The following is a 22,911-nucleotide window of genomic DNA, read 5'->3' on the forward strand; positions in this document are numbered from 1 at the left end:
GTCCCACATAACTGCAACTCAGTACGGTTTGACCTATTTCAAAAGTAAAAGAGTTACCTAAATTCTATTGAGCACAGGCTGCATACAATATTTCATGCAGCTCCACCACCATGCAGTCATTTTGTGGGTTAGAGAGCTAATGTAGAGAAAGTATTAAGTAACCTGTTCAACGGACAGAAATGCAAAAACCACTTAATGGAAGAATGATATTTTAACCTGTCCTTTGAAGTCAAACCTAGGCATGTTCATTTGTTTTAATATGATGTCAAGTTGTCTGAGGTTATGTTTTAGCTCATCTACATTTGGAAACTCACAAGGGTTTAGCAATAATAATAATAATAATAATAATGGCAAATCATGGAATCCAAAAGCAAAAAAATCATCTATTGCCCCTTACTGAGTTTAGATTTTGAGGATGTGTTTATGTACATTTCTAAAAAAAAAATGTGGAAACGATGCCTTAGTAAAATCATTGGAATATTTGATATGTTAGTAATTTCCACAGTTAAATAATGTCGGTAGCTGTCTCTCTTGTCAAGTTCAAAGAGAAATTAAAACCTCTTATTTTAGTTAATTTCTAGGCATAAAGTTAATTCTGACTTCTAAGGCATAAAGCAACAGAAAAATTTTAAAGCTTTTTACATCTTGATAAAGATCATAATTCTTATCTTTAGCACTAAAATATTTTTCTAATGAGTTGCTTAAGTAGAAAATGTAGTCTCTTAATTATAATTATTGCATAGCCATCCCCATTGGCCCATTCATCCAAAAACTTTGAACAACTCCACAAGCTGTAACAGCTGTGCTCCTGGAGGAAACCTCACATCAGGCTATGACTTCAAATGTGGTTGAGAATATTGAGAATCATGCCCATAGGCATTGGTGAATTAACCATTCCTAAGTTTACAGAGCACTCCGCGCCCCCATGGCTTCTAGAGGAGTGCCAGCATAGGTACTTCACATCCCCTACCCCCCTCAAAAGAAAATGTGTTCCTAAATTCACCTCTGATCATTTAAAAAAGTTTTTCTGTATCCATTTAATTAGACTGCCATAAAGATGCCACATTAAGAGCAAATTGCAAATCTTTTCTTTTAAAGATTTATTTATTCATGTATTTTATGTATATACGTGCTCTGTCTTCATGCAGACCAGAATGAGGAGTCTGATCCCATTACAGATGGTTGCGAGCTACCATGTGGTTGCTATGAATTGAACCCAGCACCATTGAGCCACCTCTCCAGCCCCAAGGACATCTTACTTTTACCTTTTTGTTTGAAACTAGATCTTGCTGTAGTACCAAGACTGTCCTCAAATCAGCATCTTTTACCTCAACCTACTGGGGTTATAGGTGTGCATAACCGTGCCCAACAAAGAAGAGCTTTCAAAAATTAAAGCATAAAATGTAATTGGAAATTAAAAGTGGGAACAATGCATTTGAAGTCTTGACAATTTCCTTTGTGTGTGTGTGTGTGTGTGTGTGTGTGTGTGTGTGTGTGTGTGTGTGTGTGTGTTTTTAAGACATAAGCTGGAGCAACTTAAGAAAGCCCCCCACTAAGGGAGGAAGACTCAAAACCCCAGAGGACAAACATATTTTCCATGAGAATGTAGGAACAGCAAAACTAAGTTTATGGGGAGGAAACGGAGATCAGAAGAAGAATTTGGTGTCAGTGGTCTAGGCCTTTCGGTGTCATCCTCCAAAAGATCTTTGCCCTGGTTTTAAAACTCGGACTGGGAAAGGGGAAGCTGCCTGCTTGTGCTTCTCCTGTGCAAATTAACCCTCTTTTCATCCCCATCACAATTCCTCCAGAGTAGACCTGCCACTTTGAACTCAGGAACTGAGGTAATTACAAACAGTTTGGAAGACAACACTTGAAGAGTCTGCACCCCCTCTATAGAGACATGACTAAATTAGGCCCGTGTCAATTTAAACAGAAGTCCTTAAATCGGCTTCTTACGTGACCGAATTAGTTTTCTCTAATATCCTCAGCTATTGTTACTGGTGCATTTTTGCCCACAAGAAAGAATGGGCTTCGGATGCTCATAAAGCCCTGCACAGTGAAACGCACTTTCTGAGGAAGTTCACTCAGCAGTTTGCAGCCCAGCGAAGTCAAATCTCTGCTCAAGAACTGTCTAAGAAAATGCACGGAGCTTCTCCATGTAAATGTGCGGTTAGGGCCTTCCCCACCTCAGCCCCTCCATGACACACCTTCCCACACTCTGCAGCCTAGCTCTTGCAGGTGGATTGTCAGCTTTAAGCACAAAGGGATATTTTTATTTCTGGGCAAGTGGTTCTTTTCCTTATTCTCAACTCAAATGATTTCACGGCCGCGTGAGTTCTTTGCCCAAGGACAGCGAGTCTACTACTCTGCACATCCCCGCATGCTGCCTTTCTGATCTTTCTCTCTTACCCACGGCTTTAGCACGGGTTGCTGTCTGTGTCCTACCCTGGGATCAACCGACAGGGTGAACACATGCTGCAAGTTCACTTTTTCACTTCTCTGTGAATGACCGTCCTTGCTGTTTTTGCTTCTCCTATCTAGAGAATTCATGCCTCCGAAAATCGTTGTTCATGTATCAATTTTCTTCCAATGCAGTCTCTTCAAGAAGCAATGGCAGTTCATTCTGATGTCTTGAGTGGCTGGAGTTTTCTTTGCAAACTCTACAGTGGGCATGTACTTCTAACAGGTTTTTTTTTTTTTTTTTTTTTTTTTGAGAGCCAAGGCATTGCAGGGCTAGAGGGAATCTTAAGAATGATTTTCCATATTCTCATCTATCAAAGAAGACAATGAAAGCATGAGAAGACCAGCTGATTTAAGTCGAGAGTGTGCCACTAGAGGCAACAAAGCTAAAACAAGGTTGTATTCTCGCAGCAAATCCCTCAACTACACTACCAGTGGATGTTTGGGTTGCAAAGCACCTATCACTTGCATTTTAAATCTACTTACATGTTATTTATGCTGGAAATGCATCTGCCTAGATAGCCACATGCCACATTCTATCCAATTTAAAAATGAGCAATCTCTTACATGTCCCAATAAACATGTTTTAATGAACAAATGTGAAATTCTTGAAGAAAACTAAACTAGAAAGAATATATTTGGGGCACAGCTAGTTCAATGACTCCAAATTCATTTAGAATAAGCATAATTATCCAAAATGGAACCATGCAAAAGGATTGCTTAAATACATCTAAAAGATGAGGTGGGAGTATATGACTGGGGTCGTTGATATTCTGTGCTTTAGGTGCCATTAAGCTATTTGTAGAAATATAATGTAAGCAGCTAAGGAAGATTATTGCAGAACCATCACAACACTTAATACGTGATAGATGTTGAGTCACAGTACATTGTTGTGAAATCTATGGTTGGTCTTCCTTTATGTATTCTGGCATTAAGCTCCCAAAATTCTTGCAACCTCCTCAGTAACAAATTTGTTTTGTACAGCACTGAGCTGACTGAAGAATATCAGCCCACTGGTGGTTTCCACATGGGGACTTGTCACCATGGCAAGACAATAAGCAGCATGATTAGAAGATTGCTAGCCTCAGGCCAAACTACCCAACTCTGGGACCAGTAAAGGGGATGAAGATTAGGTTGGTCAGTGATATAATTGATGAAGCCTATGTGTGGAAGCCTCCAGAAAACACAAAAGGACAGGGCTTGGAAAGCTTCAGTTAGCTGTGCCTGTAACGCCTCCTGGACAGTGGAGTACTAGAAAGGGCGTGGGAAGTTATGGACCTTCTTTCTTGTCTTGCATCCTTTGTAGTATCCTTTATAATACACAGGCAAATCTAAGGAAGGTGGTACCCTGACTTCTGTGCGAGGTGCTAGCAAACTATGTACCCAAGGAGGAGAATCCTAGGAAGCTGGTTTATATGTAGCTGGTTGGTAAGAAGCATGGGAAAACAACCTGGAGCTCACATTAGAAGTGAGACTAAACCCTTAACCTGTGGGATCTGGTGACATCTGCTCAGACACAGCACCTGAACTGAACTAAACTGAGTATACACAGCGGGATGTATTTCAGACTGCCCAGCTTGCTACGTGGAAAAACTTCCACTTCACACCTTTTTGTCCCCTGTGTTGGTTGTAAAGAAAGGCACTTTGTTCTGACATTTTCTCTGTATTCTTAGAGAGAGTCAGACATAAATCCAAAAAAGGTAAAAGCAATCCACTTTTTCCTCATGGAATTCATCTCGTTCTTACCTAAAAGATATGTTTACTTAGTTACTCTTGAAATATTAAATTCAGTGTATGCCTGTGCTGGGCAAATGACATGTTTTTTTATGTGGAATAAAGGGTGAGGAATGAGTAAATTAATATTAACAATGAATTGAAGGCCTAGAGACACTAACTTAGTGGTCACTTGCCACGCTGCTGCCACGATGCCTCGATTTCTGCTTCCGCTGTGTTGTCTAGACTGTACTGAAACCATCTGCGTTTGTGTCGGCTCTCAGAAGATTCCTCTCGGTGGTTATCAGCTGGTACCATGGAAGAACGTGTTTCTTCAAAAGAGGCAAAGGACAGGAAACACAGACATAAAACAAGCCTTTGCTGAGGACTTCTACAGCTCAGTTCGGGCAGCCACTGGGATGGAAAGGGTGGACGAAGAAAGGAAGACTCTGAGACCAGACTTCCAATGATCCAGAAGAAAAGCTTGCAGCAAAGTTCTCCAGGAAGTGTCTTGTCTTTAAATTTTTATTTTATTTATTTGTTTGCTTCTTCTTTTAATTCATGGAAGCTGGGAATTGGGCAACCCAGTACCTACATCTAGCTCTCTTGTTATTTGCAAATACTTTTGTTGGATCACAGCATGATTTTTCTATGGCTGTGGTCTACTAGCTGTCTTCATGGAGGGTCATTTACCCAGAGCCTTGCAGAGAACGCAAGAAGTGTTTGGCTATGAAAGACATTTTTAATTTATTCCCCCCCAGTTTGGGCTTATATTTAGAAGGGAAAATTGGAAGGATTCTTGAAGTAGATTCAGTCATTTTATTAAAACACTGCCATGTGTAATTGAAAACAATAAATAGCTATAGTTTGAAGTTAGGACACTTAAAAAAAAGGTGTGCTTATTGTTTAATTTTATGTGCATGAGTGTTTTGCTAGCATGTGTGTAAAGGCACCACATGTGTGCCTGGAGCTCTTGAAGGTCAGAAGAAGACAGTCTTGCATCCCCTGGTTTTAGGGTTACAGATAGTTGTGAGCTGCCATGTGGGTGCTGGGAATAGAAGTCAGGAGCTCTGGAAAAGCAGCCAGTGTTCTTAACCACTGAGGCATCTCCCCAGCCCCCTCATATTCTTCCATAAACATTTATTATGATTATTATCATCGTCACCATCATCATCATTATTGTATGTGTGTGTACATGTATCCACGCTTTCATGTGGGTTTTGGGTCAGTTGTTATGTAACAAGGGACTTTACCTGCTAATCCATCTTGCTGCTCCTGCATGTGATAATTTTAGCAGTGAGTGGTAAAAGATTTTTCATTTTAGTCCATAGCCACCTACAGGAATTGAAAGCCCAGTTTCATGGTCTTGAGCATAGGACAATAGAAAACACAGGCTACCAATTTCAAAGGGTTATTTTCCACGTTAGTGGAAAAGGAATGTTTTCTTCACAGACCTTAGCAAGTTAACAAGCAGACAATAGAGAGCAGCTGGCTATATCCACTGTTGCCTCCCAGATTATCTGGACAGATTTCTATCTTTTCACAGGGACCATGAAGTCATCCCATCATGAAACCAGATTGTCAGTTTTAGGCACCCCCAAAGATGTATAGAAGGTGAGACTCAATGTTCATTAGCTACTGGAGGTGGCTGTTTACACACGTTTTGTTTTTGAGGCATACTTGGCTATGTAATTAAAACCTGCCATTATCTAGTTGTGAAATGGACATGATATGATCACAGAGTTAAATAAAACATGGAGCTACATAGTCAGGATTGGGAACAGCAAAGCAAACAAACCAGAAACAAAAAGAAGAAACCAAGTTCCTGGAAGGTGAAGTCCCCTTCCTATGCTTTCCTCGGCCCAGGAACAGCTTAAGCCATTCTGTGTGAGCAGGTCTTGTGGTGAGCTCATGGTGCTTCCTCAGTGAGAGCTCTGACGGTGACACCAGCAAGCTGAAACCTCGACTTTCACAAGAAATTTAGAAGGAATATGTCAAAAATTGATGGAGCATTTAGTTAGAAAACCAATAGATAAATGTGCTGTGGCTATATATTTTCTCAGGAAAAATGTAAGCTCAAACTCCTAATTTAGAGTTAAAACTGTTAAACAGCTGTTAGAACAATAAAACTTAAGTTTTTGAGATTATCATTTTTTTCCAACCTAACATAAGCCATTTGTTTGCACATCTTTGAGACACAAATTTCCAAGTTCACTTATGACTTTGTAATTCTGAGCCAAATTGGTAGTAAATAGCAGATTACCTGAAAAAAAAAAATCAGCCTAGGTCATCAGGTCATACCCTTAATCTCTTTTAAGGTATCATTGAGGATATATTGATTTTACAAAATTTTATGTTTAGATTCAGAAGTCTATTTTCAATAAAATTTAGAAGTTTATGGTAAAAATTATCATATTGATTTGTTTTTAATCTTTTCTGATAGGCCCAGAGAACAAAAATTAAGGAAATGAAGTTTATTTCTTGAGTGTGAAGTTATTCCATTGGGGAGATAATTTCTACTCTCTCTATGGATATTACCAGAGTGTCACACACCCACTCGCTCAGCAATACTGATGGAAAGCTTGTTAATAGCTCTTAAAAAAAACAAAACTAAACTAAAAGGCTTGCTGTTTTGGCTACTGTTCAACCACACTAGGCCACTCCTATCAACAACCAAAGTCGGAGAGGTGGTCTACTACCAGAGGATTGTGGGAGGGGCTCGCTGTGTGGACCTGGACTGTGAAGGTCTTTCCATGCAGCTTGAAGGGAAGGAAGAACAGGCCATACTTGACTAAACTTCAGCCTGATTCTCTTTCACTGTGATGCTGTGGATATGCAATTCCTGTGATAGATTTGATTCCCCCCTTCCCTTCAGGACTTAAAAGTATTTCTGTAGTTTAAATAGTTTGCAAAAGAAGTAGTTTCTTATACTTGTTCTCTGTGGAGTTGGTTTTTTGTTTTGTTTTGTTTTGTTTTGTTTTGTTTTTGTTTGTTTGGTTGGTTGGTTAGTTTTTTCTTTGTCTGTTTCTTTGTTTTTATGCTGTTCTAGGCAGTTTCTAGACTTTTCTCTGGTCTTCTGTGGCTGTTGGGTATGAAAAGGAGCTGGGTTCCGTCAGAGGCCTTTAAGTGCGGCTCCCTGTTAGCATTAGTCAGCGTTGGGCTGTTTACTGTTTATCTAGCCATGGATTTCATCGACTGAAATTTCCTCCAGGACTTCTGTTTTGGCACTCTATGATCTCTCATTTTTCTCGGGCAATCTTCACTAGGATCAAAGGCCTGAAGCACTTTCCGTCTTAACCCCACGTTACACAGGAGTAGCTGGTTTGCTGGATGGCAGCCCAAGGCAGAGTGTTCTCTAGTGAGCCTGACTGAATGGTTTCCCTCTCTCAACTAAGATACGCTTTAGGGAAAACCTAACTTTACTAGTCTTTGTAAAACAACCTCCTGTAAGGAGAGTCTTGCATAAGGAGACCAGAAAGGTGTGCGAGTACATACTTCAGAGCATCCCTCTTCCTGCCAGAAACCCAGGAGATCAGAACACAGCAGCATTCCTGGAGGTGAAACTGAAAGTGTGGAGTGTTGAAGCCATTCCTAACTCCCAGGCAGGTGCCACGCAACCTCCACCAACTCACAAATTGCCCTCTGAAACATTTCTAACTGACATTGGTCCTAGCTCAGGGCTTTCTGCATCTGGACTCCTGGCCGCATTGATTTTATTGACCTGTGTCCCAGGCTGCGGTTTGCCTTGTGACCTCAGTTCTCTAAGGATGTTGTTGACATGCAGTTTGTTCAGTTGTTTTCTTACTGTAGAGACCTTTGTTACTTGTCAGATTGGAACCATGATGAGAATAATAAGCTTCAGCAATTGGTGTGTGTGTGTGTGTGTGTGTGTGTGTGTGTGTGTGTGTGATGACATACTGACAAATTGATATTGACGGCAGCTACCTAAGTACAGGGCATAGGAAGCTTATGATAAATGAATGGCATACTGGTTTTTTTTTTAGTATTCCCAAAGCTGCTTTTAAAAGCTGAGACTGAATAAATCATGAGAGCAGAAAGTTGAGGTACTGCAGTGAGTGTTGGAATATTGCAGGTGTTGTTTATAGGCTGCTCTTCTCATCATTGCCTCCACCCAGTGAGGCAATATCACTGCTCCTGTCTGGAGAGTCTTGCCTGAAATCTCAAGTGAAAATACTTAGTCAGTCAGTGTTGGGCACTGTAGGGAAAATAGGATAAGGCTGAGACTCATGTTCCATAATGGATTGTAGATGTGGCCAAATCACTAACAACAGATGAAAATGAGTATCACAATAAGATGCCAGTGGCTCAGTTATGTTTCCTATCCAAAGGGATCATTTTACAGGGGACCCATTGTAAAGACAATGAATTAACATATAAATACATTCTGGTTTATAGTAAGCTTCTCAACAGAGAACTGTTATTCCCATCCTATGGTCCTTCCATTTTTCCTCTTTTGAGGCCAACTCAAAGCATATTTTCAACTTAAATGCACAATTTTGAAAAGAAAAATTGCAATAGAAGAAAATTGTAAATATTGAAACTTCAATAATGTCACTGTTAATCTTTTAGTTTGTTCCAAACTATTCTTCACATTGTGTCTGAATGTTATGATGTTAAGTTTAGATCTGCTAATCAGTGTAATTATTTACGTTTTATTTTCCCTCAAGAGTTATGTGAGTTATCTCCATTGAGTGTATCTACTCTGACACTACTTATCAAACGTTTCTCCTACTATCACTCCTCAGTATAAGAAACAGCATTCTCTGGTGAAGAAAGTTTGCCTCATGGGAAATCAAGATAGCTATTTAAATATTGACTTTGCCTTACCTAGAATATTCTTTGTTCCCACCAATAAATACTTAACTACTTACTCATTGTTAAACACCAACCTGTTAGATATTAGAAGAGTAGCATTCCATTGACACAGTGGTCTGCCGTTCTCTCAAATTATCCAGAAGCTGAAAGACCTTCAGGCCCTTGCTGATCAAAGTGTGGCTGGGTTGTCACAGCAATTATTTATGAGTGATCTGTGCTCCTCCAAAATCAGCATCATCAAAAAGCAAACTGATTCAGAGTTCCTGTGAGTCAGGGGTCTGTGTGCATTTTAACTGAGTGACCCTGCGCTCAGAGATTCTAGCAGACTCCCATCAAGGTGCAGGGCAGGGGTGAGGGTGAGGGCTGCAGTCATCTCTAGGCTCAGTTTTGCAAGAACATGCTTCCAGTCTCACTGAGATGCTTGAGGATGGTGGATAGGTCCTCCCCCTTGCTGGCTATTGCCTGGCACTCACTTATTTACCATGTGGATCTCAGATTAGGGCATTTCACAGCTTGGAAGGGGGATGTATTTGAGCAGAAGCCATGCTCTTTGCAACCTTTCTCAGAAGGGTTGTTCCAGCGCTCTTTAGAAACCAGGCAATAGGCTTGATCTACAGTGCATGGCAAGGACTACCAAAGGATATACATCAAGAGGAGGAATAATGGAGATATACTTTACAGGCTTCCTATGAGTTAATATCAACTGAGACCATGTTTGAAATGCAGAATCATGGAACTAGTGAGCTAAATCTATATATTAGCAAGATTCTTAGGCAGTCCATGTACATATCCAAGCTTGCTGTCTTTGTTTTTCCATTGCTGTGATAAAATACACTGAAAAAGCAGCTTGAGGGAGAAAAGGTTTATTTTGCTCATATATGGTTCCAGGTTATAGTCTGTCACGGCAGAGAAGTCACAAGAACAGGAGCTTACTGGAGCTGGCAGTCAAGAGGCACAGAGCAACAAATTCATGTTGTGACTCACTTCGCTTTCTTTACTTTTTACAGTCGGAGGTCCACAGTCCAGGGAATGGTAGTATCACAATGGGCTAATATTCCCAACTCAGTTATCCTCAGGTAATCGGCCCCATGCCCGAGGCCCATCTCCCAGCTGAGTTTAGATTGTGTCAAGTTGACCATTAACACCTGCCATCCAAGAGCCTTCCCCATGAGCAGGGCCCACTTGCTTTATTCTGTTATAGAAGCTGTTTTCTCAATTTTCCTTACTTACTGCTTACTCTCTATTAAACTCAAAGATCAGTTTTTCTGGTAATTCCCTCCTCCCTTATTCAACAAGTATAGGAAAAGCAAATGTCATTAGAGCACTCATGATTTGGACAAAGTTATCAGACTGAGGATAGTGTTGGTGGAATAAGAAAGATGTAGAGGATATAAGGACTGAGACCAAAAGATGTAATGATGGGTGGCATTAAGATATTAAAAAGGTAGCTGGAGAGCCAGCTCACAGTGGTTAAGGGCACTTTTTGCTCTTGTAGAGGATCTGGGCTGAATTCCCAGTATCCACATGGTGGCTGGCTCACGGTGTTTGTAACTCCAGTCTCAGGGGATCTGACACCCTCTTCTGACCTCAATGGGCACCAGTCATGCACATGGTACACAGAAATACAAACAGGCAAAGTATTCATATACTAAAAACAATAAATATACAAACAAACAAATAAATGTAAAAGCAATGTTAAAAATTAAAAAGATTAACTATAAAATGCTTCCATTATAGTCCTGTTTTTTTTGACAACCCTTAAATCCATTCTCGAACGACTCTACATCAACATGCAGCATATTATTTATAATGGTAACCAACCCTTATTGCTTGGATTTATTTGATTCTACCTACCAAGACACAGAAGTGTTGAGCATATTTTAAAAATATAGCCATTAAATCATCACAGTATAAAAATTAAATGCTCAATGGAGTTTCAGCACCTTGATTATCCCTTCTTGTCTACTTCATATCTCAATGACACTAAAGCAATAGTCTGCATACTGAACTTGACCATTTCCATAAACGACTTCTTATATTTGAGACAGTGTCTTGCTGTGTAACCCAGGTGACACCATCATCTCGCCTCAGCCTCCCAAATGCCTGGATTATAGCATTCAGTACCATGCCTACCTTGACATTAATCATTTCACTATGTTTTACATTTATCTCAAGTTTTGGTTAGTGGGAAAGATAAAGGTACATTCTTCTTTTTTTTTTTTTCCGTTTCTGAGACAGGAACATTCTGTTTTTAAAACATATATATATAGAGATAAAAATCCTAAGGTATAAAATGAAAGTCCCTAAATATTCTTATCACAAAATACAGTAGAGTAGGCAAAGCCTTCTTCTATATCTTCCCAGTGGTTCGGAAACCAACACCTATTGGGATGCATGAGCTGCTTATTAAACTTTCAGGGGCTTTGGGAACATCTTGTCAGACTCACTATTAAAACTTTAGGTTTGTATGTAAGCCTACAAATCAGTACTCAAAGGTAGCAAGTACTCAACCACTTCTTGATGATTTTACTGCTTTACTATCAGTTATAGTGGGTTTTTTTTGTTTTTTGTTTTGTTTTGTTTTTTGGTTTTAAGGCAACTGTCTTCTATACATGACAGGGAAGCTGTGCCCATGAAATTTCAATAATATGGTTACCTAAATAAGACCTAAAAAATGAAAAGATCAGTTGGCATGCCAGCGTTTATAGGGGAAACTCACCAGTCCCCACCCCCTAGATGAAGAAGAGTCAGTGGATGTTGAGAGAAAAAGAACAAGCCTTCCCCAGGGATGAGTTCTCTGATATGTTATCTAATCCCAAATGATCAGCCCTTAACAGATTACATGTGACAACACTAACACTAAATAGACTCAGCAGGATGTATATATAAATTTATATGTATGTATATATGTATAGTATATATGTATTATATATACTAATAATTAAAGAATGAGAATCCATGAATTTGAGAAGGTGAGGGTACAGATGCCAGAGGAGTTGGAGACAAAAAGTATAAATGATGTAAATATAATACTCAGAAATCCCCCCAAAAATAAAATTTTTCTGCTTGTATCTAAGAGATGAAAATACTGTATATTAGATGTTCTAAACACCTATCAGTTGTGTCTGCTGACATCACATTGCTAACTAGCCATGACAGAAGAATTCATATACAGAAACTGGAAAACACTATAAATAAATCCTATGTTTTCATTCATTGATTCTATACTTTAAAGAGTCAGAGATGATTTTAACACTGAAGACTAAACTTCCAAATGTCCCTATAGGGCTGGAGAGATGGCCCAATGGTTAAGAACACTGGTTGTTCTTCTAGAAGACATTGTTCAATTCCCAGCACCTACATGGCAGCTCATAACCAACCATTTTTAGCTCTGTAGGCCCCCAGCACACAAGTGGTGAACAGATATACATGCAGATAAAAAAAAAAATCTGTACACATAAAATACAAAATAAGTACATTTTGAAATGTCCCTGTTACTTTGCTTACAGTGAAAAGGGAAATGAAATCTTTGTTGTGTATTCAAAATCAGTTATACAGTTCATCAAAGAAATTGCTGACACCATCGATAAACCAGTAACATAAACAATGTAAGGCTAACACAGGCTTCAGTTTAATACACATAATTTGTACTATATCAGAAAGTTTAACCACATGTAACTGTGTATTTAAGGATAAATAATTATCGAGAAGAATCAGTGAGGTGGGAACAATTCTTTCTGTTGCCGTACATCCAAGAGTTCAGCAAGAATGAATAAGGCATTCTTTGAGAATCAATTGGTTATCAGAAGTTTATAGTAAAGACTACTTTATATGTTATTGAAAGTGTATCTAAACCGGGCGGTGGTGGCACACACCTTTGATCCCAGCACTTGGGAGGCAGAGCCAGGTGGATCTCTGTGAGTTTGAGGCCAGCCTGTTCTACAGAGTAAGATCTAGGACAGGCACCAAAACTACACAAAGAAACCCTGTCTCGAAAAAACCAAAAATCAAAAAACAACAACAAAAAAAGAAAGTGTATCTATCACACACTTTCCTTGCTAGCCCAATTTATATTGCATTTATTTTTATGGTAGAATTTGGCTCTTAAATGTCTTGCAAAGGCCCATGTGTCCAAGGCTAGATTCCTGACTTTGGGACAGAACTGGAAGGTGGTAAAACATTTCAGATGTACAGCTTTCTGGAAGGAAATTGAGTTGCTGGGCATTACGTCTTGATGCTGGGATTCCAGCCTGTCTCTCTGTTTCTCACCCATTGCAGGTTAAACAAGGCCCCCTTCACATGCATTCTCCCTGTGAGGTACTATTCTACCACATGCTCAAAGTGTGCTGTGTGAAGACATGAGCCAAAACAAATCTTTATACCTTATAAATTGATTAGCTCAGTTATTTCAACACAGTGGTGGGATGTTTCAGTCACTGCTTCATTGCTGTGGTGAAGTGTCATGATCAAAAGCAACTTGGGGAGGAAAGGGTTTACTTGGCTTGTACTCTCACATCATAGTCCATCAATGAAGGAAGTCAGGGCAGGAACTCAAACAAGACAGAGAACTGGAGGCAGGAGCTGATGCAGAGGCCTTGGCAGCGTGCTGCTTACTGGCTTGCTCCCTGTATCTTTTTTTTTAAATAATTTTTTTCATTTATTTTACATACCTACCACAGTTTCCTCTCCCTTCTCTCTTCTCATTCCCTACCCCCACCTTGCTCCTACCCGCCCCCCATCTACTCCTCCATCTCCATTCTGAAAGGGGCAGGCCGCCCATGGGAGTCAACACAGCATGGCACATCAAGTTGAGGCAGGATCAAGCTCCTCCCCCTGCATCAAGGTTGGGCAAGGCAACCCAGCTTGGGGAACAGGTTCCCAAAAGCCAGCTCAAGTGCCAGGGACAGGTCCTGCTCCCACTGCTAGGAGCCCCACGAACAGACCAAGCTACACAATTGTCACACACATGCAGAGGGCCTAGGTTGGTCCTGTACACAGCCTGCTTTCTTATAGAACCCAGGACCATCAGCCCAGGGTAGCACCAAACACAATTGTGTGGGACCTTACCCATCAGTCACCAATTAAGAAAATGCCCTACAGCAGGATCTTATAGAGACATTTTCTCAGTTGAGGTTTCCTCCTTTCAGATAACTGTAGCTTGTGTCAAGTCGACATAAACTAGCCAACAATGAAGCAGTAAATAAGTGTGTATGCATTGACTAGTGATTGGCTGTTGAACGCTTGGCATTATACTTCCCTTCATCCTCCTCTTAAAACAGAAACCTGATCACTACAGCCACAGAGGAGCACATGCTGTGACCTCAACCTAATCTGGAAATACTGCTTTAAGGTCTAATTTGGAAAGATGGATATGCAGAATAATTTATGTTAGTGGACCAACTTCTGGTCTATGTTCTCTATGGACCAGCTTCTCTGCTGGGAATGTGAGACATGTTTGTTAACTCACTCTAAATAAATCTTGGCTCAGGTAATTTTCAGTTTGGTTTTATTAATGTCAGTTATGCTTCAGACATAGAGAAAGTTGACTTTCAGTCAGTCCATTAGAACATGAAAAAGGTACCAGTTTGAGTACAACTTGTTGGGATAAGAAAGAAAAGCAAGCTGTGTAGCTCACTTTAGCCATGGGAAGACTCACTGGAAGGAGCTGATATGTACTCACAAGCTGCTTTCATGCTGGAACTGGATTCAGAGTCAGTGAAGTCACATGTACCTCTTTCAAATAACCGAATTCTGCTTTCTGTGTCATCAAAAGGATTATTGGTCAGCTGTACTGATGGCAGTGTTTTTGTCAGTAATGTGGTTATTGGGGAAATTACATAGCCATAAGGCTTTGGGAAAAGAGCAAACTGTTGCAGTTACTGTTCAGTTCTACCAGTGAGCAACATAATGAAGGATGTTAAAGCTGACTGATATAAAAATTAAACCCCCCATTTCTTAGTTAGAAACTAATTTTGCTCTAAAATTTCAACCAAATGAGAAAGGTGTGTGTGATCACAGTCTTTTCTCCTGAAGGTTCTATATCGAAGTCAGTGAATAGAAACGTCATATAGTGTCTTCCCAGATGACAGAGAGACAGCAGTGTCCTCATGGATCTGCTGAGAAAGGCGAATAGAGAGAGACATGCTATATAATACAGCTATCAATAAAACTTGTGGAGGATCCAACCATGAGTAGGCAGAAAATGTCTTGTGATCATCAAATGGTTATGTGGTGAATTCAGAGAAGGAACAGAATTGGATATCAGGAGGTGATACAATGGGGATATGCATTCTCTGGATAGTTTTATGTCAACTTGACATAACCTAGAGTAATTTGGTACAACGGGACCATAATAAAAAAAAATGACTGATGTAGGTGGGCCCAGGCCATTGTGGAGGCTGCCACCCCTGGACAGGTGGTCCTGGGGTGGAGAGTATAAGAAGGAACACGCCATGAGCAGCAAGCCAGTAAGCACTCCCCCATGACCTATGCTTCTGTTTCTGCCTTCTGATTCCTGCCCTGGCTTCCTTTGTGTAAGGATGTGGTGTGTAAGTGTAAGGCGAAAACACACCCTTTCCTCACTAAGTTATTTGGTCATGGTGTTTAATCACAGTAATAGAAACCCTAACCAAGACAATGTATAAACTAAGATAAGCTGCTAAAAAAGTAATATTTCAGGCACCTTTCCAATATCCCTCCAATTCATGTTTAAAATTTAAATATCTGTAAAATAAGTATGGTAAGAACGTTGGAAATAAATATGACTATAAAAGAGGGTTGTCCAGCATCAAAGATTTTCTCTAACTGTAATTGGGAGGGGAAAAAAAAAGAAATAGATGTTCATTGTTTCTTCTGGTTGGAAACTAGGCATAGAGCACAGCACTAAGAGGCATATCTAACCTCTTTCTCTTATCCCATGAACTTCATGATGGACTTGCCAAGAACTTTCCTTTTCCAAATTCCTATTATTGCTTTTGGCACATGTGGGATTTATATCATGAGTTTATAGTCGGAATGTGTAACTTGGACATGGCATGCTTTATTTGTTTACTCAACTTGACATTAGTAAATAAAAGGGTAAAAACATAGAGGACTTTGTGAGAGGTATCTTACCTGGTCCTCAAGTACAACAAGACAACATGAGAAACGGCTATTAGAAAACACATTCAATAGCTCATGTGCATGTTGATTAATTTAAAGACATTATTTGGGTGGCAAGAGGCTTAGCTGGTAAAAATACTGCTGTGCAGGCCTTAAAACCTGAGTTGAATCCCTGGATCCCTTTGTGGGAGGAGAGAACTGATTCCAGAAAGTTACCCTCTGATTTCCACATGTATGCTGTGACAAGCACATGGCTTTACTTATATGTATGCATCAGACATACACACTGACAAGACAATAGTAAATAAAAAAACGTGTTTGCCTTGGAACATAAATATGATTTTTATTAAACTCAAATGGTGAGAATACAAATTATTCTCAATTACACAATTGTACAGATTATCACACAATTTCTGATAAGCTAATTATAATTCATGGTGACTTAGAATTTCAGTTTTAATCACAAGTTTTTGTTTTTTTGGTTTTTTTTGTAACATTTCATGCTGAAGCTGTTGAGCAGGAATTGTCTGTCTCCTTATGGCCCACATGATTTCTTCATAGCAAAAGTGACTTAGTAATCACACAGCCTCAAAGAAGACAGAGACTATGTCAGAACGGAAGGAAAACCAGGGAGCATCTGATCAGTAGTGCTTTCTTATAAAGTAATACCTAAAATGAAACCTTGGTGGGGACGGAGACAAGTACATGAGGCGGGCTCAATTCAGCCTCAGTGATGAGGATTCTTCTTTATTTCATAGAACTCACTTTGCTGTCCTTATTAAGCCCCATGGAGAACTTAACAGAACTTCGTGATTTTTCTTGTTTATCCATAGGTCACAAGTAGAACATGTCAAGGTCAGACTTGTACAGTGTACTATGTTCCTCATACAATACCATCTTGAATATCAGTTCTCTGATTTAAAAAAAAAAACAATTATTTATTTTTGTCTATGTGAATGGGTGTTTTACCTGCATGAATGTCTGTGCACCACTTGTTGGCCCAATCCCCTCAGAGGCCCTGGAATAGGAGTTGTAGATGGTTGTAAATCACCCTGTGGATGCTGGAAATTGAACTCTAGTCCTCTGGAAGAGAAGCCCATGCTCTCAGTCACTGAACTATCTCTCCAGCTGCCTCAGTTCTTTGGTTAATTGAAAATTTAACTGTATTCTTCCTTCGATTCCATCATGCTAATTCATAACTGTTGCATTCTTTCTTATGAAAAGGATTGTGTGGAGCCAATGAGATGGCTCTGGTATATGTCAGTAAATCTACTTTGGCTAAGCCCAGTGACCTGACTTTGATCCCTGAGACCCACATTGTGGAAAGAGAGAACTGACTCTACAATGACTTGTATTCATGTCTAGGACACCTGTACACCTCCACCCTCTACACAGATAAATAGATAAATAAATAAATGTAATTTGAAAAATTGTTTTAGAAGGGATTGTTCATAAGAGAACAGATCTTGAAAATTTTGTTCTTAGCAACTATTTGAAAATAGTTGTTCTTTCTAGATCCTTCATTTCAAATTTTGTACAGACTCAGTCCACCACTTGTCAGAAATGACATGAAGTTTCAGCACTTTCCCCACAGGCCAAAAACCTGTTTGGCGCAAACCTAAAGGTTGGAAGACTCAGACTCAGGGTGAAGGCAAACCACCCAGCAGGAATTGTAAAGATCAGAATAGGGCGTGGGAAGTGAAGAAGGAAAGGGAATATACTGACGTGACTTTGAATCCGTCAGTACGGACACTTGTATTAGGGAAAAAGATATGTGGTTTGATTGGTCTCTTTGTTCAATTCCTTTCACTGGGTGTTTGCAGAACACCTGTGCTGTGCTAGAACAAGTTATCACCCCTAAGCAAACAGAATCATGTGTGCACTGTGACTCACAGCTTGAAGTCCGCTTCCCTTTGAGATGCTATCTTACACTCTGTAAATTTAAGCAAGGGAGAATTTATGCCAGTGACTCAGTGCCAGAGTCCTGTGAATGAATAGAAACAGGAGTATATGCTTGGGAATGCTTCAGTCCTGGGGTGTTTCTTCCTGATGATTTTCCTTCCTTTCAAGTCCTATACCACCAACCCACACAAAGCTCCAGGCTGCTGAACCGAGGGTCCAATCTGGAGCGTAACTAGTGTTCAGTCATTGGACAGATCTTGATTGAGTAGATACTGTGTGCCAAGCACTTCTCTAGGTCTTAGTAAGCAGTGGTGATTAGGCAGTCAAAGTTGCCTGTACTCTGAAACTCCTTCATGCGCAAGTAATAAGCAAATTGATTCTAACAAGTCATAAATATGCAGGAAACAATAGTCATGAAACTCAATCTGTAACTGGGCTTGAGGACTGGGCATGATTAATCAGGAATGGGCTCTCTAAGGTTACGGTAACATTGAAGCTCAGAGCTTGAGGAGGGTCCCAACTCTCAGTAAACTCAGAATAAAGTCAAGGGGCTTACGAGACCCTGGCTGAGAGAACAACAGCCACTGTGGTAAAGCTACTCTGTTCTTGGTGCAGCCATCCCAAGGCCTGAGATGAATCACAGCATGGAAAGGTGGGGCAACCGCTGGAGACAGGAGTAACACTGTGATTCAGTTTTTGGTTGATTGCTCATACACCCAGGGTTCATCAATACCATAACCACACCTCAGTTCTGGGACAAGGCCCTGCATAACAGACAAGAACTCCTGGAACAGACTAGCAGCAGCCAGTCATAGAAACCAGCACACCCAGCAATCTGGCAGACACTGTTTACTGTCCTAGAGGACATGGGGTTACACACACATATCTATAATCATTATCTGCATCTACAGGCTTTAACCACGTTACTTTCATAACCCACCCCTCAACAATGACTCAATAACATCTGAATGTTTTGCTTTTAGAAGCCAATGATTTCCTTATTTAAATCATTTCACGGTCAAAGGAAACTTTTGTTTCTACATAGCCTACTTTCTTTTTATTCTTACTGCTTATAAAATTGAAAATGATAAAATGTCTATTAGATGTTACCACTATACATGACCATAATTGCTGAAAGAAAATATATTCTTAGTACATATTAACCCTTGAGTGATGTAATTTCCGTTAAGTGTGAATTTATTAATATCTTAAGATATTTCAAAGATCTAAAAATATGAATAAAATTTTTAAAAAGTGCTTAGGAAAGATTTTACAATGTAAGAGAATGGTAAGAATTAGTTCTTTAAGGGACTTATTGCTAAATTGAGAAGATCAATATATACATATTTATTAGTCATATGTATCCCCAATCAGTCATAGTATGCAACTGCACAAAATTCAGCAATGTTGTGAGATAGAAACACGAAAGTGCCATAGAGGCTCGTGGATCAGCAGAAGAGAATAAGTAGTCAGTAAGCTGGGCACAGTGCACCTGAAGGAATGAGGAGGCTTTGAAGAAATGAAGAGCGGTGATGGTCCACTGCTGGACCCAGTTGGGTGTTTTCCTGGGATGAAGCATGCATGTGGAAACGGGCATCTATTGTCCATTTGGGGACTGTTTGGGAAATGGCCACACAGTTCTTGTCCCATGCCTCTAGTAGGCATGGGAAATGTCTTCAGCTTCAGGGACTTACTGAAGAATTTTGTAGAAGTTTTACCCACTGATTTTCTGTGCTCACCAGTGGACCCATGTACATTGTTGGTGCTTTGTAAATATTTGTATTATTTGTAATTTGAACTATGTCTTGATGGCCTTTAAGGTATGTGGGTGAACTGGAACACAAAGATTTTCAGAAAGCCTCCTTCTTGGTCACAGTCATTGCAAAGTTATTGAAACACCATTAAAAAAAAAAAAAGCAGTTTGAGGCCTACTGAGCTCATATCCTTCTATTTGAGAATACCATGGGAGACTAATTTCAACCTGTTACTGTCTGTTTATGCCTTTCACTGAGAAGATGCAGAGGTTGCTTTAATATCTTAGTGATTCCATGGTATTTTAAAAGTGCACTTTGTACATCCTGTATTTACACTTATACTTTTCTTATGTTTTGAAAATTGTACTCTAGAGTGAAACTTTCTTTCTTCTCGTTGTCTCTTTCTCTTCTTTCTGTGTCTCCGTCTGTCTGTCTCTTTGGGTTGAACCCAGGGCACTTATTAGGCAAGTGCTCTATTCATGGAGCACTATCCCCAGCTGCTTTCTGGTGGAGATTTTATCCCTCCCTGTTTGTCTACACACTCAACAGCCGAAGTTCACCTTCAGTTATGGATGAACTCCCCAGCAGGAAGTCCTTTTGGATGAAAGCACATTTCTGATGACAATAGGCTTCTTTTTCTTTGTGGTTTGAGTCACTCAAGAAGGAATGCTTTTGAGAAGTCTAGAGACCTGCATATCTGAATTAGTCCTGTCTCTTAAAGAGAGAATTGACATGGCCAGCGTTTTTGGCTTACTATTCCAAGTGGGAGAATGGGTATCCATTTTCAAACTGCAATCAATGTGAGTAGGCCCCCTTGTGGCCAGACAGGTCCCTGCCTCCCAGTTTGGTTCTCCTTAGAAGCAAATGTATTATCGAGCATTCCTTATGGAGAAACAGTCAGGATTGCCCGTTTCTACTATATTCTTAAAATTTTCCCTGCAGTTTTCAGGTGTTTATAAAAGAAGAAGAAAGTGATACTGCCTGCAGTACAATGTAATTAGGTTTTTCAAATGAATGTTGGTTTTTTTTTTTGGTTTTTTTTTTTTTGTTTTTTGTAATATTGCTTGGCATGTTATCATTTAATAAGCAGAGGTTTCTATAAAACTAATGAGGATTCTTTCATTTCTCCACTTTTTTGTTAGCTCAGTACCATATAAATATAGGTAAGTTATTAGTTTACCCAGAAAGAGAATACATTTCTTAACAGACAACTTGCCATTTGATGGGTGTATTCAAGGAGCTTGATTGGGGTTGGAAACACAATGGAGCTCTTACTGGCCAATTAGGAGGCTGATGTATATGCCAGGAAGTAAGTTCTTGAGTCTGGCTCCTATCAAGAATCAACAGTTTCCAAAGAGAGTGATACAAGAGTATTTTTAAAAAATTCTATGAATTTGAAATTGTGGACTGAAGTACACAGGATAAGCAAATTTGAGATTTTTCTAGAACGTGAAATAACTGGCATGTATTTCTTCTCCTCCTCTCTGCCATAGGTTAACCTCAGGGCCACAGATGTGAGGCTCATGCGCCAGTTGCTCCTCATCAATGAGAGCATCGAGTCCATCAAGTGGATGATTGAGGAAAAGGGCACCATCACCAGCCGGGGCAGCAGTCTCAGTGGCAGCCTGTGCAGTCTGCTGGAGAGTCAGGGTACCTCCTTACATGGCAGCTACAACAGCCTCCACGATGGCAGTGACGGGCTGGATGGCATCTCTGTGGGCAGCTATCTGGACACTCTGGCAGATGACGTACCGGGCCATCAGACCCCTTCGGACTTGGATCAGTTCAGTGACAGCTCCATCATAGAGGACTCCCAGGCTCTGCACAAGCATCCCAAGTTGGATTCTGAGTACTACTGCTTTGGCTAATGACCCAGTTTTTTGCATGGGACTGGTGTGCAATTAACTTGTATGTATCCTTCTTCTCTGCTGCTATATTTTTGGTGTGATTTATTTTAATAAGGCAACCTTTTTAAAGAAGCTTATTTTTAAACTGCTTAATGATATTTCTTTTGCTCCTAATATTTCTCATCTAGACTGATTTATTTTTCTCTGTTACATTTTTATTTTTATTTATTATAATAAGCTTCCTCCCCTCTTTCATAGTAGCACAGACAAGTAGAGGGGAAAGAATAAGCAATAATTGTTTCCGCTTATGTTTTCAGAGCAAGGGGTCAGGGATTATAAGGAAAACTTTGCTAAATTTTACAATAAACCAAAGTCTGATAACTTCATTTTTGTTGCTTGTGTTCTTAAGTGATTTGATATTTCTATGTGCCAGAAGATATGAAGACATTTTACTATTTGTATAATAAGTTGAACAAAATATTTGGATCAAGTTAGACATTAATTCAAAGGCAGGACATGTTAGTGCATAACGAGCAGCACTCTTGGTCACATTCATCAACACGATTAACATTTGGAAGACTAACCACCGTAGACTTGATTAAGTCCACTCTGGTGTTAACATTGTAGATTACCATTTTATTATCAATGAGTTTAACTCAAATCTTAAGTTTATTTGAGTTACAATATGTATTATACTGCTAGATTTCAAAGAAGAATGGGCAGTAGTTTTCAAGATGAGTATGGGCGCAGACAGTTAGATTTCCCTGAGTGGCTTAAAAGAGAGATGGGAAGGATGAAGGAGAAATGAGTCTGATCTAAGGCAGGACCATGTTTGTTGGTAGATACACAGTGAGGGACACCGTCTCAGTGTCATAGATGGTGGAGCCAGGTAGGCAGATGAGAAAACTTCCACAGAAAAAGATGGTTACAACCTTTATAGGGGCAGAAATGACTACCACATGTATATTAAGGTCTGCCTCAAAGTCCTCTCCCTTCAGGAGTTGCCTTGCCTGGTTGCAAAGAAGCTGAGAAGTATAGCATTTCAACAGGAAACTATTAAAAATGCCCTACATTAAAGATAGTTTGAGATTTATTAATATTTTCTTGTATATACTTTGACATGCTAGTAGAAGGTATAAACATATACAGTCAGATAGACAGACAGACAGGAGCAGAAATATTATGCTATAACTATAAAGCCCAACACGTTATTTTTTTCATCCTGGGATGGAAAAATATTTTCTGAAATGATACCTGGATATATTTTCATTTATGTAATGAATTAAAACATTTGGTTT

At 39.7% G+C, this 22,911-nt stretch overlaps 1 protein-coding gene across 1 annotated transcript in view; it reads left to right on the forward strand.

Moving 5' to 3' along the window:
- The window catches only part of Lurap1l (leucine rich adaptor protein 1 like), a 43,376-nt gene extending 21,022 nt beyond the window's left edge, over positions 1–22,354 (forward strand). The window contains exon 2 of the mRNA XM_059255950.1: positions 21,260–22,354. Coding sequence (XP_059111933.1) covers positions 21,260–21,634 — 375 coding nt within the window. The 3' untranslated portion in view covers positions 21,635–22,354. The remainder of the gene's footprint in view (positions 1–21,259) is intronic.
- Positions 22,355–22,911: the final 557 nt, after the last annotated feature.

Source organism: Peromyscus eremicus, chromosome 2, assembly GCF_949786415.1.
Source record: "Peromyscus eremicus chromosome 2, PerEre_H2_v1, whole genome shotgun sequence".
In the NCBI taxonomy this organism is placed as follows: domain Eukaryota; kingdom Metazoa; phylum Chordata; class Mammalia; order Rodentia; family Cricetidae; genus Peromyscus; species Peromyscus eremicus.